Source organism: Microtus ochrogaster, chromosome 6 (genome assembly GCF_000317375.1).
Source record: "Microtus ochrogaster isolate Prairie Vole_2 chromosome 6, MicOch1.0, whole genome shotgun sequence".
Classification (NCBI taxonomy): Eukaryota; Metazoa; Chordata; class Mammalia; order Rodentia; family Cricetidae; genus Microtus; species Microtus ochrogaster.
In genome coordinates this window covers 10,761,174-10,776,737 of record NC_022013.1, presented here as the reverse complement: position 1 = coordinate 10,776,737, position 15,564 = coordinate 10,761,174, and the positions used below count along the sequence as shown (strand labels likewise).

The 15,564-nt window shown below is 46.9% G+C and overlaps 1 protein-coding gene across 1 annotated transcript in view; it reads left to right on the top strand.

The window, feature by feature from the left end:
- Positions 1-3,616: 3,616 nt before the first annotated feature.
- Sctr (secretin receptor) overlaps positions 3,617-15,564 on the top strand; it is a 51,321-nt gene continuing 39,373 nt past the window's right edge. The window contains exon 1 of the mRNA XM_026779864.1: positions 3,617-3,875. Within this exon, the coding sequence (XP_026635665.1) occupies positions 3,759-3,875 (117 nt within the window). The 5' untranslated portion in view covers positions 3,617-3,758. The remainder of the gene's footprint in view (positions 3,876-15,564) is intronic.

Below are 15,564 nucleotides of genomic sequence, written 5' to 3'. Positions count from 1 at the left end.
ACCATGTCTTTTCCTTGCTATGAGGTGAAAAACAATATAAGACATAATGGAGAAATATTTTTTTTAAAAAAAAGGGAGGGTCCTCTAGCCAGTTTGGCAAATTCTCTTTACAAAGTAAAGAAAATAAGATAATTTTTCTAATTTAGTGTGATGGTTAATCAGTTGGGCAGGCTCTAAAATCACCATGGAGACACACCTCTGGGCATATCTGTGAGGGAAACTAGGTTAACAGAGACGGAAAGACCCACCCTGAAGGTGGGCGCCACCACCCCTTGGGCCAGGGTCCTGGACTGAATAAGAAGGAGAAGCTGAGCTGAGCTCCAGCATCCATCTCTTTCTGCTTCCTGAGTGTGGATGCGATGTGACCCGCTGCCTCCTGCTCCTGCCTCCTGCCTCCGTGCCTTCTCTACCAGGACAGACTGTGCCCTCAAACCAGGAGTCAAGCTAAACCCTTTCAGCCCAAGTTGCTCTTGTCGAGGTATTTTATCACAGCAACAGAAAGAGTGACCGATGCACTCAGTCAGCATGGAGCCAGGCTGAATGTGCTGTGACCGGTTCTCTACAAAAGCAGCACAAGCTTCACTCTTTGAGATGGTCAGGAAAGATTTTCACTTATGCCCACAGGATTGTGTTTAGTTGAACAAAAGAGGAAACTCCCCAACCTGTTTGGACAAGTTGAGAGCTCCAAGCAGTAGTTGAGCTCTGGCAGAATGCTGACCTAACACTCACAAAGCCTGGGTTTGGCCCCAGCACTTTAGAAAACTAGGTGTGTTGGATCAGGTCTGCAATCCAGCACTCGGGAGGTGGAGGTAGGAGGACCAGACCTCAAGGGCATCCTCAGCTGTATCATAGGGAATTAAAGGTAAATCTGAGCTAGAGACACTCTCTCGAAAAAGCAAGTGTTAGGAGTTGGAGGGGTGCTGCAATTCAGAACAGTCGAGAGTTTTGTTTAGGTTTTTAAGGATTTGTATAAACAGTGGAGAAACAGAATGTATTCTAAAGGACATTGTAGCACAATTAATAAAAACCCAGAGACAAAAATTGGTGTTCAACCTGAAGGTCAGAAAAGTAAAACAGTCTGCCACCGGCTCTTACCTCTACCTTAGTCCTAAATGGAGATCCTGCCCCCAGGAATCTCAGAATGAGACTGTGTGTGAGAGCTGTCTCCTCCCCTCTTATATTCCTTTCTAGTGCTGGGATTAAAGGTGTGTGCCACTACCGCCCAGTTTCAATGGCAAACTAGTGTGGCTACTGGGATTAAAGGTGTGTGTCACCACTGCTTGGTCTGTAAAGCTGATCAATCCGACAGGTTTACTCTCCGAACTTCAGGCAAGCTTTATTTACTAAAATGCAAATGAAACATCACTCCAGGACATGCTGAAGGAAAGGGGGGAGAGGAAAGATTTCTTCCCCTTTTAGCACCAGGTAAATTTTTCTTGGAAGTTTTCATTTCCCAAGGATTGTGTTTACCTTGACAACCTACCTCCATGAGGTTCTAGGTGTGCCTGCAAATGGGCTTGGGAGATAGCTCAATCTGCAAGGTGCTTGCCATGCAAGCTTGAGACCCTATAAAAAGTCTGGGACGACGGAGTTCACTTGCTATCCAACAATGGGGAGGTACAGACAGGGGCTCTTGGGGTTCAGTGACCAGCAGTGTAACCAAATAATGAGCTTCAGGTTCACGGAGAGAGAGACCCTGCCTCAAAAAGTCAGGAGAGAGTGACTGAGGATGACACCCACAACTACACAAACCTCCGCACAGGCACACACACACACGCACACTGGAAGTATCTGTAGATCTTACCCTGAAGTCAAGAACAGACCCTCCTGTCCTCAGGGTAACCTCTAAGACTCTGTGGGGAGGACATTGAATTTCCAGGGTTCTGATGGTTGGGACTTTGGTTTAGATGAGCCTCTTTCTTGTACAACATACCCGGGGAACTGGGTTAGAACTAAGAACTAAGAGGCTGTTGACATAAAGGAATGGTTCTTCTCTTTCTCAGGGAGGGTGACATTGGAGTTTGGAGAATACACAGTTTTTTATGTCCCCATGGTGGCCATTGCAGTATCTACTGTAGTAGGAGCCACGGGCCTGCTTTTTGTCCCGCCCAGCCTCCCGCACGGCTAGCTTTACACCAAAAATAACAACACACAAATTGTATTCTTTTAAACACTGCTTGGCCCACTAGCTCTAGCCTCTTACGGGCTAATTCTCATATTTTGCCTAACCCATTTTTAGTAATCTATGTAGCACCAGTCTTACTGGGAAAGATTCAGCATGTCTGACCTGGCGGCTTGCTGCATCGTGTCTGGCCGGGAGAGGGGAGCATGGCCTATGAGCTCACTTCCTCTTCCTCCCAGCATTCTGTTCTGTTTACTCCTCCCGTCTATGTTTTAACGTATGAGGGCCAAGCAGTTTCCTTATTATAATTAACCAATGATCTTCCTCCATCAATCTACCACCCCATGCTCACACCAAGGATGCTTGCCTAGCGTTCTAGAAGCCAGAGTTTGATCCAGTACCACATATACTGGGTGTGTGGGTGTCATTGAGTGACATGTGGTCATAGTCCTAGGATTCAGGAGGTAGAGACAGGGTGGTCAGAAGTTCAAGATCATTTTCAGCTACTTAATGAGTTTGGGGCCAGGATGGACCTGAGATTCTACCTCAAAAAAAAAAATATCCTTAACAGTTTGGGTTGTCAAATGTTGCCCAAGGGGCCCTGGGCTAAAGCTTTTGTCCCTGGGGTAGAACTAGGGAAGGTGACGTTAGCGAAAGGTCTTTGGTCCTAACGGATGGGATCTCAGAGGAGACTACTGGACCCTGACCTCGTTCTCTCTGTCCCCAGGGCTCATCAGCCAGGAAGTTTAGCTCCACTATGCCCTCTCAACACTCTGAGCGTGGTGGGCTGCTCCGGCACAGGCTCAAAGCCATGGGGCAGCCAGTCACAGACCAGAACCCTCCAGATTATGAGCAAATCAAGCTTTTTCTCTTTATGCGTGGATTAGTTGCTTGGTTTGTTGCAGTAGTGGATGCTGAATAACTAGAGATTTTATGTCACTTCAAATTGTCCTTTGGGACGCAGTAGACATTGACTCAGTTTGTTTAAATGTCAACCTGAGAAGTGTTAGTTGATGACCTAGACCAGGTATGCGGACCCACATCTGTAATCCCTGTACTGGGGAAACTGAGGCAGGAAGTTTGTGAGTTCAAAGCCAGCCTGGGCTGTATAGTGAGACCAGGTCTCAATCCTCAATAGAGGATTCAAAAATAAATAAATAAATAAATAAATAAATAAATAAATAAATAAATAAATAAATAAATAAATAAATAAAAGTGTTGTCTACCTTGTCACTGCTCGAGACGCAAGACTTAGATCCTTAGACTCCAGAGAGAGTACTTTCTGAATTGGAGGGGAAGGCAGGAGGTTGTAGCTGCCTCCCGGCTAGTGGCTGGGGTCCCTCCCCCTTCTCTCCTCTCTGCCAGCCCCGTGCTTCCCCATCCCCTCCCTACTATTCCCAGCGGGTGGAGTCGTGAGCAGTGAGCAGCGTCCAGTCCTTATCAATAGGCACAGGCAGGTTAGCTACTCTCCTTCAGGGAGCAGCAGTCCCTAGCCTGCCTGTGGATCTGATCAGATTGGACAGACTCAGCTATGGTTTCTTTGGGCTTTGGGGTCGCCCATGGTCCTGGACACCGAGTAGGACGCTAAGGGGGGGGGGGGTCACCGAAATAGACACCGAGCTCCCGAGTGGCCAGAATGCAAAGGCGGAAAAATAATCGGCGGAGCATGTCAGGAACTATGAGGTCCCGGCTGTCATCGTGGGGACCACGGTCACTGCTTCTGCTGCTGCTGCTCGCCAGAGCAGCTTACACTGTGAGTACCGCACCCCTCCAGGACGCCGACCAGAGGGACCAGCCCTCCTTGCTCTACTGGGTCTTAGAACTTATGGGGAGCAGCCGATCTCCCTTCCCGCAGCAATAATATCGTTCACTCTGTCGGAGTGCCCTTCGGCATCCCCCTTCGGAATTCCATTCTCCAAAGACAAAAACCTTCCTGAACCCTGCGTCCGAGGTGAGGCAGATCTTGGCTCGGTCCCCTTGCCCTTCACTCATCCCCTCCCGCCCACTGAGTAGCTTCTTTCCAGGAGAAGATTCTGCAGCAGCCCCAGGATATCAAATATGCTAGACACTTGCTCTCTAGCGCTTCATCAGAACCCCCTCTTCCCCTTTTAGACCCGGGGATCTCAGGCTTTAAAAGCAAGGAGACCAAGGCTCAGAAAAGGGGCGGGAGAGGCTTGACCCACGTCAGGAAAAGAGTTAGGACTCCAGTTCTTCAGGCTAGCTAGCACGCTCCGAGTTGCAGATGGGAAATTTGAGAAAGTTGTGCGTACAGATTTAGTGTCCGTGGCGGGACCATTCTTAATCCCAAGTGTCGTGTCTTCAGCCCCCTCTCCGCCTGGAGGGACTGGCTTTTCAAAAGTCTGTGCCTGTGGGCTCCTGGGAGCAGCGCGGGGCACAACAAACTCGGGGCAGGAGAAGGAGAAAGTTGGAGCAGAGAGAAGCCAGGGGATGGTTTGCGTCTCTTTCCCATAGAAACTCCTGGGAACTCTGGGCGGCTTCCCCTGGGATATCTTCAGGAGAGACAGGCTGAGTTGAGACTGGCAGGATGGAAAGAACTGGGAAGAAGTTCAAGGCTGCTGGGTTAAGGACTCCGGAGTTATTCCTCCCAACAAGCTCGGCAAAATGTCACCCCTCCCCCAAGATCTGCGTCCTAAGAAACCACAGGGAATCATAGCTCCTGAGACTCCCGTCTAGGTCAGTGACTTAGTTTCCCGTTTCCTGAGGCATCTGTGAAGAAGGAGCAGAAGTAGCTTACTTTTTTGGGGGGTGGGTTCTGGAAGGAATGCTCCGGGTTATCTCAGAATTCAACAGATGGGGAAACAGAGGCTTTGCTTGGTTCAAATCTTCAACTTTTCTTTTTGCTTGTTGGACTCCGGATGGTCAGATGCTGGATCTTGAATTTCTTTCTTCCTTTTGGATTTCTCTCAAAGGGACATCATAGGCCCCTTCCAAAGAGACCACTGAGGCTGAAGTACTTGCTCCCGCCTCCCTTCTCTGCCCTTTCCTTCAGGGGAGGCGGCAGAAGTGTCCTTTGCAAGCAGAAGCTGAAAAGTAATGACCGCTGAAGTGGACCGCATTTTATTTTGCTTTTCCCATAAAAAGGCACTGAGCACAGGGCCTTGCCTATACTGCCTTGCTCCATACAGCTCCTGCAATAACAACCCCCCTCCCACTGTTCCACCAGACACATGTTGTACCTTGAACACCTCGGCTCGTTCACCTTTATCCTTAGGACCCGCTGCCCAGTGTAAGAGGGAATTCAGTCTGTGGATGGAAATGACTTCAGCATCCACAGGAGAGTATCTTTTGTGTGTAGCTTGTGTGTGTGTGTGTGGGGGGGTGCATGTGTGTGGACGTGGAAGCCAGAGAAAAACTTTGGTCTTTTATTCCTCACGTGCTGCCCTCCTTGTTTTTTGAGGCAAGGTCTCTCACTGGGCTGGGATTCACCCAGTAAGTTAGGCTGACTGGTCAATGAGCCCCAGGGATGTTCCTGTCTCCACTTCCCAGTACTGGTTAGCTTGGTTGGTTTTAATGTGAACCTGCCACAGATTAGAATCACCAGGCATGCATATGGTGCACAGACGTACATTCAGACAAAATACCCATACATGTTAAAAACAACTTTTTAAAATTATTGTGCCCTTTGTATTAGTTCTGTTTTTTCTTATTGTAATATTTTATCAGTGTATTTTGACCTGATTCACCCCCTACTTATTCTCCTAACTCCTCCCAAATCCATCCCTACCCCTTCCCAAATTTACCCCCAACCCCATTTGTGCTGCCCAGATACTCATGTGTATGTGGCAATCCAAGGGGATTGAGGAACCTGCCGGGGTCCACATCCCTGACCCCTAGCCCCATATCAGAGTTGACTGCCGGTAGCTCCTCAGCAAGAGGTGGCGTCTCCAGTTCCCTCCTTGTCCATGCTGATGTATTGCCTGGCTCGCTTTGTCTAGGCAGCCGCAGTTCCCCGTGCATTCATGTGCACGAATGCCCTGGCATGCCGGGAAACACTGCCTTATGGCAGGCTTCTGTAACTTCTGGCTTTTGCGAGCTTTGTGTTTCATGATTCAAGCAGGATTTCTGAGCTTTGACACAATTTCCTTCTGAGACAATTCCCATGTGGTCCTGGATGGCTTCCAGCTATGTAATTAAGGGTGATCTTGAACTTCTGATCCTCCCCCTCTATATACTGAGTACAGATGTGTGCCGCCATACCAAATTTATGCTGTGCAGGGCCTGGGGGAGGCGGGATTAGAACCCAGGGCTTCCTTCGGGCATACCAGGAAGCACTCTATCAGCTGAGCCACATCCCCAGGCCAACCTGGACTTTTTGACATAATGGACCAGACGTAGCAGCTCTGTGTATTGTATGAGTTCCAGCAGCATCTAGAGGGGAAACCTCTGCAAAACTGCAACAACAGACTGTCTGCAGACACCAAGTGCTCCAGGACTGCAAGGAGGGAAGTTGCCTCTGTGTGACAGCTGTAGTCTTAGGGCTGCCGTGTTTCTGGGACAGCTACTGTCTTAGGGCTGCTGTGTTCCCGAGGGGTGCATCAACAGGACTCAGAGTGAGTGTTTGCTGCGTGTTGGGTTGGAGGCGCTGAGAGTGAAGATAGGGAAACTGAGTGCAGTGGTGGAAACAAGCTGCTAGGTTTTGGTCCTGTCTGTGTGTGAATTTGTGTGTGGAGGCCAGGGCAACCTTAGCTGTCCTCCCTCAGGACCCTGTCTATCTTGGTTTTGGGGAACACGGTCTCTCACTGGGTTTTCAAACTTGCTGGTTTGGCTAGACCGAGTGGCTCAAAACCCCCAGGGACCCACCTGTCTCTCTTTTCAAGCCCTGAAAGTTTAAGTCTGTGTCACCGTGCCTGGCTTTTTTAAAATTGATTTTATTGAGCTCGACATTTTTCTCTGCTCCCCTCCCATCCTCTCCCCTCCCCTCCAACCCTCTCCCATGGTCCCCAGTTTACTCAGGAGATCTTGTTTTTTACTACTTCCCATGTAGATTAGATTCATGTATATTTCTCTAAGGGTCCTCATTGTTGTCTAGGTTCTCTGGGATTGTGATTTGTAAGCTGGTTTTGTTTGCTTCATGTTTAAAAACCACCTATGAGTGAGTACATGTGATAATTGTCTTTCTGTGTCTGGGTTACCTCACTCAAAATGATGTTTTCTAGATCCATCTATTTGCCTGCAAATTTCAAAATGTCATTATTTTTTTGGCTGTGTAGTACTCCATTGTGTAAATGTACCACATTTTTCTTATCCATTTTTCAGTCGAGGGGCATTTAGGTTGTTTCCAGGTTCTGGCTATGACAAACAATGCTGCTATGAACATAGTTGAGCACATGTACTTGTGGCACGATTGAGCATCCTTTGGATATATACCCAAAAGTGTTATTGATGGGTCTTGAGGAAGGTCGTTTCCTAATTTTCTGAGAAATCATCACACTGACATCCAAAGGGGCTGTACCAGCTTGTACTCCCACCAGCAATGCAGGAGTGTTTCCTTTACCCCACAACCTCTCCAACATAAGTTGTCATCAGTGTTTTTGATCTTGGCCATTCTTATAGGTGTCAGATGGAATCTCAGAATTGTTTTGATTTGCATTTCTCTGATGACTAAGGATGTTGAATATTTCCTCAAGTGTCTTTCAGCCATTTTAGATTTTTCTGTTGAGAGTTCTCTGTTTAGGTCTGTACTCCATTATTTTATTGGGTTATTTGTTCTTTAGGTGACCAATTTCTTGAATTCTTTGTATATTTTGAAGATCATACCTCTGTCTGATGTGGGGTTGGTGAAGAACTTTTTCTATTCTGTAGGCTGTCGTTTTGTCTTGTGGACCATGTCCTTCGCTTTACAGAAGCTTTTCAGTTTCAGGAAGTTCCATTTATTAATTGTTTCTCTCAGTATCTGTGTTACTGGGGTTATATTTAGGAAGTGGTCTCCTGTGCCAATGCGTCCAAGTGTACTTCCCACTTTCTCTTCTATGAGGTTCAGTGTGGCTGGCTTTATGTTGAGGTCTTTGGTCCATTTGGACTTGAGTTTTGTGCATGGTGTTAGATATGGATTATTTAATTCTTTTACATGTTGATATCAAGTTATGCCAGCACCATTTATTAAATATGCTTTCTTTTTTCCATTTTGTATGTTTTTGCTTTTTTTGTCAAAAATCAGGCGTTCATGGGCGTGTGGATTAATCTTCTATTCGCTCCCATTGGTCCTATCTGGGTTCTGGGGAACTGAACTCAAATCCTTGTGCTTAGAATGCGTTCACTTTACCAACTGAGCCATCGCCCCAGCCCTAGAGTTTAGATCTTGCATACTCTCCAAAGGTGTATGGAAGCCTTGATGCCCAGTCCACAGAACAATTTAGAGACTGATACGAGGAACTTAGGAGATATTGCAACCCTGGCCCTTTCTCTACCTCTCTCTGTTTCCTGGCTACCCTGAAGTGAGCAGTGTCTTCTACCACATGCTGTCACCATGATTCACTCTGCTGCCACAGACCCAAAACAACTGGGCCCAGGTGAAACTCTAAGTCAATAAAATAAACGTAGCCTCCTTAGTTGATTTTGTCTGGTACTTCTTCGTCATAGCAGTGTAATGCTAACTAATACATAATCAAAACCTAGTCCCAAGCCAGATAAAGACTGCAGAGAATGCGTTCTTTGTCTTCACTGTCCTGCGTCTGCATTTCCTCCTTCTTGCCCACCCCCTTCTCAGATGATGGCTCCAAAATGGAAATTCTCCAACTTTGGAGCTTGACAGAGGAAGTTGAACTGTCTTCCTAGCATCCCTGCTGGTCTGAAAGGTGACTTTCCAGGGCTGGAGTTCTGACGATGTGGTGATCCCTTTCCATGTCTCTTACCTGGACCCAGTCTCTCTTCTGTCAAGGACACTGACCTTCACCAGACTCCAGGGTACCTGGCAGCCCAAGGTAAACCCACAACACTCAGATCCTATCTCCTTGCTTATAATAAATACAAGACTGTGTAGCATTGGGAGGACGTGAAAAAATGAGAATATCCTGGGGCTGCTGGCCTCAACAGACCACTCCGACAGATGAACTCTAAGGGGAACAGACAGACCTGCTCAGCCGTGCCTGCAGCCCAGACCATCCTGCTCTGCCCCTTATAGGAACATGAGTCTGTGAGCATCAGATCCTAGCTCCATAACCTCAGTTAACCTCAAGGACTCTATCTGGAGCCCCCACCCACAGCCTTCAGAGGCACTCTCATGTGATCTCTTTGAATTCTTGGCCTCCTGATTTACACTCTCCCTTCTAGCTGATGCATTCTCCTGTCATTTCCAGAGAGTCAAGACTACCTTCACAGACTTCCTCTGAGCTGTAGCTTCCTGGAGGGTGTATCTACAGTGAACCTTCTGCGCCCTTCTGTGCTATTCATCTAGGTCAGACACATTGCCCTAACAAAATCCTATCCTAGAGCTGGGAGGTGGCTCTGGTGGGGAAGTGCTTGCCTGAGTTTGACTCCTAGATCCCCGTGTTTTAAAAAGTCAGATGTAATGACTCCTTCTTATGATCCCAGCTGTGGAAAGGTGGAGACTGGAGTCCCTTAGGGCTCCCTGGACAGTCAGCCTAGCCTGCTTGTTAAGTTTCAAGCCAGTGAGAGACCCTGCCTCAAAACAAAACAAAACAAAAGAAATAAAGAAAAACAAAACAAAACAAAAAAATGTAGACAGCGTGTGAAGACTAGTAATACAGCAGGTTGATCTCTGGTACACACACACACACACACACACACACACACACACACTTACAGACTCTGCAGACTGACCAGCACAAACAACAAAGGCTTCCTTTCCCTTTCCCCAGTTCTGGAGCCGCAGTCTTCCTGGCTTCTAGGTGGCTACTCTGACCTCATGTGACCTTTCCAGGGACCATGCCTGGTGGATATTGTCTCTTACAAGAACATGGATCCTTTAGCGTCCAGCCTCTACCCTCGAAACCTTACTGCCGTCCCTTACATTCTGGACAGCTCAATCTCCAAACACTCACGCTGGGTGTGAGGGCTTCAGTGTGGGAATTTGGGGGAGACATAAACATTCAATTTACGCCACTATTTGAGGAGGGGTAGGGGTACCGCCTCTTGTCATACCTAGTTTGTATACCTTGCCTACTTGTGCTGTTCAGCTTTTTGTCACTAAAACACATACATGGGACGATCAGCTTCTGAAGAGAAAGGCTGATTTGGGCTCAGTTTCAGATTCAGTGCACTGTGAATTAGCCTATTGCTCTGAACTGCGATGAGGCCAGCATCAGGGCGCAAGTTCACAAAGAGCAAAATAAGACAGGAAGGGACTGGGACCCCACAATCCCCTGCAAAGGTACACCTTGGGACGGTTAGCTTTGCATCTCTGGGGATGGAGTACCATTTTGTGGTCTAGATTGAGTTGGCTATGGGCCTATCTCCGGAGATTATTCGGATCGTGTCAATTAAGGTGGAAGGATGTTGAGGGAGTCGCCCTTCTCCCAGTATGGGACTAGAGAAGAAGCAGGGCATTAGCTGCATGCGTTCATTGGTGTTTTCACTAGACATGAGTGTCATGTGACCAGCTCTCTCAGACTCTTGCTGCCGTGACTGACGGTCTCACGGAACCGTGAGCTAGAATTATCCCTTTCTCCCTGCATTTGTTTTTGTCAGAGTATTTTATTATAGCAACAGAAGCAAAACTAAGACAACCCCCACTGGCCTATCTTTTACTATCCTGCCAAATAGCACCAAGATAGGAACAGCCTCTAACACACAGGCCTTTGGGGAATATTCTAGATCCGAACCCAGCACCATCTCACACCTCAGGAACTTTCTTCCCCGGGTGACAAAATCTTGTGTGACCCACCACTGAGGTCTGTCCCAGCCCTGCTTCTATGTCTGGTTTCTTCAGCATCCACTGAGAACTGAGGTCACTTGGAGCGTTTGTTTCCCTATCTTTAGCTGCCCCCTCGGTCAGTCCCTTGAGGGCTGGTAAAAGTCTTGACTCTTCAGTCCCGGTCCCAGCTCTGCCCCCTGGTGGCCAGCTTCTTGGAATCTGTGTCTGGGCTTATGCTCGCCATTCTTGATTGTCCTGCTGCAGCCTGACTCCTCAACGCCCACAGAATCGGGCTTATCAGCGGCCTCCATTTAGCCATAATTGCCAGACATTTTTGGAAAAAAATATATTTTAAATTGTATGTGTTTTTGGCTCAGGATGGAATGGCTTAGTTGGTAAATGTTGCCTGGAAATTATGAGAACCTGAGTTCCATCTCTATAACCATGTCAAAGCACCAAGCATGGTGGTCCACCCATGATTATAAACTCAGCACTAGGGAGACGGAGACGGGAGAAGAGTCTAGTCTAATTAGTGAGTCTCAAGCCAATGAGAGACCTTGTATAAAGGAGTAGATGGTATTCTTGAGCATGACAGCGGAAGTTTCACATGCACACACAATTAAAAGTCACGTGTGTTTAAGGGGACTCGATGCGTTGATGTACATTATAAAATGATTGCCAAAGTTAAGCAAATTTATGTCAGTCCTTCCGTAGAGCTCCTACCCCCTGTGTGTGTGTTTATGTGTGTGTGAGTGTGTGAGTGTATGTGTGTGAGTGTGAAGAACTCTTGAAATCAGCTCTCTTAGTATCTCTCCCCCTGTCCTCCATCTCCGGCTTCATGTAATCACAATTTTTTTCTGGATTTTATCTGTTTATCTTTTGGAGTGTGTGTGTGCTGGGAATTGACTCAGAGCCTCACTCATCCTGGGCAAGTGTTTTCTACACATCTGACTTGTTTTGATTCTATAGCAGTGAGATTATACAGAATTTTTTATTCTATGATTGGCTTATAATATCCTTAAAGTTCAAGTGCACTGTCAGTCATGGCTGGGATTTCTCTGTGTGCATGTGTATGTTTATGTTTGCGGAGATTTGTGTGTGTATGAATGACACCTAAAGTGTGTGTATGAATGACACTTTAGGTGTCATTCATCAAGTGCTCCCTGCCTTGTAATTGCTGATTAGGTTTGGTGGTGGGCCAGTGAGACCCTGGCGTCCACCCGTGTCGTTTTCTCCAGGGCTGAAATCACAAGAGCATATAGCCATGTCTGGTTTATTAACACAGGCTCTTGCAATCAAACTCTGGTCCTCAGGCCTGGGTGGCAAGCACTTTACCAGTGGGGCGATCTCTCCAGCTCACAGAGTTATTTAGTACAGTTTCATAGAATGAAAAATCCAATACTGAGGAGATGTTTCTAACTAGGGCCTTCAAGCAACATCCTCATGTCATCATAGAAGGCAGAAGGACAAGAGACTCTCTGTGTGCTTGCATGTGTGTATGCGTGTGTGTGTATGTGCATGTGTGAGAGATCAAGAATCCCTTTATTTATAGTCTACTCCAAGGATAATAAAGCCACAAGATACATACATACATACATACATACATACATATATACATAAAATATCTTGTGGGTTAGTTATATTATATTAATATATTATTTTGTTCTATTATATATTTAATTTATATATAATCATACATTGTGTAATATAATAATTATATTATATGATGATATTATTATATAACAACTGTATTAATATGTATCTTGATAATAGCATTCATCCATTTATGGGTGCTGCCCTGTTACCTTCATCTCCTGTCCAGAGCTCCCCTTTTTAACATGATTACACTGGGAACTGAGTTGAGTTTCCAACATGAGAACCTTGGTGACCCATTCAAGTCCTGACAGCACACCATCTGAGAGAGAGAAAAGACACAGCCATGGAGACATATAGTCAGGAGGCTCACACCCTGCTGACCTGGGCAGAGGACACAGGAGCACAGCTTCCTGCAGGCATGCGGTGCTGCTTGGGCTCCATCCTGACTCTGGCCCCATAGCTTCTGCTGCTCCCATCCTCCTGCCTCCCATCTGCCTCTGCGTGCTCCTTCATGCTGCATCTTCTCAGCCTCGTAGGATCCTTCTTATCACAGGTTGCAGACGTCCTTGTCCCCTTGCTTTGTTGATGTTACCCAATGAGCTTCAGCTGCAGTTATCCATCCACCCACTCATCCATCCATCCATCCATCCCTCTGTCTGCCCGTCCATCTGTCCATCCACCTCACTTCTATGTACTTAGAGCATCCCACTCAAGCTTTGGTCCCCACCTGGAGGCCCTGCACAATGAGCACCTCTCCATCTGGACACACTACTCTTGCCTCAGCACTCAGGTTAAGCCTTGTCCTTTCCTGCTGTCCCATGCCCACCCCCATCCTCCATCCAGCACCTCCTCCCTCAAAGCCCATACACACTACACACTCTGGCCACTGACCTTTCTGTACCCACTGAAGACCAAGAACCCCAAGAGTGGAAGTCATATCCCATTCCCCTTTGCATCCTCAGAGGTAAGCAGACTGCTGGGCATATAGTCATGCCAACCAATGTTTGACGATGACGCTCCATGTTCTGAACTCGTCAAATGACTGTAGGCAGAGGCCACTTGGTCTTTTCCCAGCGGCCCAGACCTAAAATAATCACACAGAAACTGTAGTATTACAACATTGCGTGGCCCATTAGCTCACGCTTCTTATTGGCTAGCTCTTATATCTTAAATTAACCCATTTCTATTAATGTGTGTATTATCGTGTGGTTATGGCCTGCTGGTAAGGTTTCATCCAGCGTCTGGCATCTGTCTCCCGCAGCAGCTACATGGCTTCTCATTGACTCTGTCTACTCTCTCTCTATATCTTCTCCAGTCTGGCTGTATTCTGTTAAACCATTGGCCCAAAGCAGCTTCTTTATCAACCAATGGCAGTAAAACATAGCATACAGAGGGTAACCCCATATCAAATGACGGTGGGTTTCCTTCTTGTTTTTCACTGTATGCACTAAATGATTGCCCTGCTACCAAAAGTACTCATTTGTATACTCAAGTTGTCAGGCAAGTAATGGCATTATGGGATGTGAAGAGTAGGATGATGCTGAATCTTTTCACTGTCTTTTGCATTTAGACGTGTGTGTGAGCGCACGTGTGTGCATGTGTGTGCACGTGTGTGTGTGTGCGTGTGTGTGTATACAAGTATGGTGCATGTAGAAGCCAGAGTTCTCCACTGAGTGTCCTCTTCAGTAGCTCTCTACCTTATTTTCATTTCTTTTCTTTGCATGTGCATGTAGTGTGAACACATGTGTTTCTGTGTGCTCATATGTGTGTGAGTGCATACCTTGTATATGTGTGTGGAGGGAGGCCTGAGGTTGATGTTGGGTATTTTCCTTAATTACTCTCCACAATTTTTTCTTTTTAAAAATTTATTTTGTTTTTGTTTATGTGTATGCATTCATTTCTACATAGGAGCCTTATCACATGAGTGCAGCTTCCTGGGGAGGCCAGAAACGGGTGTTGGGTCCCCTGGAGCTGGAGTTAAAAGTGATTGTTAGCTACCCAACATGGGTAACTGGACTTGGGTCCTCTGCTGGAGTGGCAAGTGCTCCTAACTGCTGAGCCATCTTTGCAACCCTGTAGTGTTACTATCTGAGGCGATCTCTCACTGAACCCAGAGCCTGATCATTATTCACCTAGATGGCTTGCCCTGGGGATCCTTTACCACCACTTTCTGGGTGCTGGGATTACTGGCAGGCCACCAAGCCTACCAGGCATTCACATGGGTTCTGGGGTGTGGTCATCCCACAGTTGGTCCTCATGGTTGCAGAACAAACATTTGTCTCCTGAGTTACCTCCACAGCCCCTCACCTTGTTTTTTAAGACAGCGGGGGCTTGCAGATTTGGCGAGGTTGGCTGGCAAGCAAGACAATCCTCGCTCGTGTCTCCACCTCATCAACCTTGGGAATACCACAGCAAACCATCATGCCCGGCTTTTTACATGGGTTCTGGGGGTCCAAGCCCATGGCCTCAAGCTTGCACGGTGTTTCACCAATCAAGTCCTCTTATATGCCTCCAAGAATTTATAGTTTTAAATCCTGCCATCTTACATTTTATCTTCTCAGATATGAGAGTCTGGAATTAAACTCACAGCAGCTAACATAACTGTATCTTTCTTTCCTTTTGTTGATATTCGCTTTACTCTCTCCTCACTCCAACCTCCATGCTGGACTGGATTCTTCCATTGCTTTCTCAAGGACAGACTATGGCTTCCCAGAGCTTCAAGTCCATCATCTTGGTGAACCGGGTAGACTGACAGGACACGCCATTGCAGGGCCATGGATCCAAGAGCAGATTGTCCGAAACTGCGTGGGGCTTTGCTTGTTTGTTTGTTTTAGTTTTTTCTCCTTTGAGTTAATCAGTGAGATGGGGACACACAGCAACAAACACAGAGCTGCTCCCAGGGGACAGTTTTTGGTCTCAGGTGAAGCAGAGTTCGTAAAACATGTCTTCCGTTTGGAAAACATCCCTAAGACAGAGATGGTGGATGTCAAAGGACTGCTTAGCAGCAAGTGTG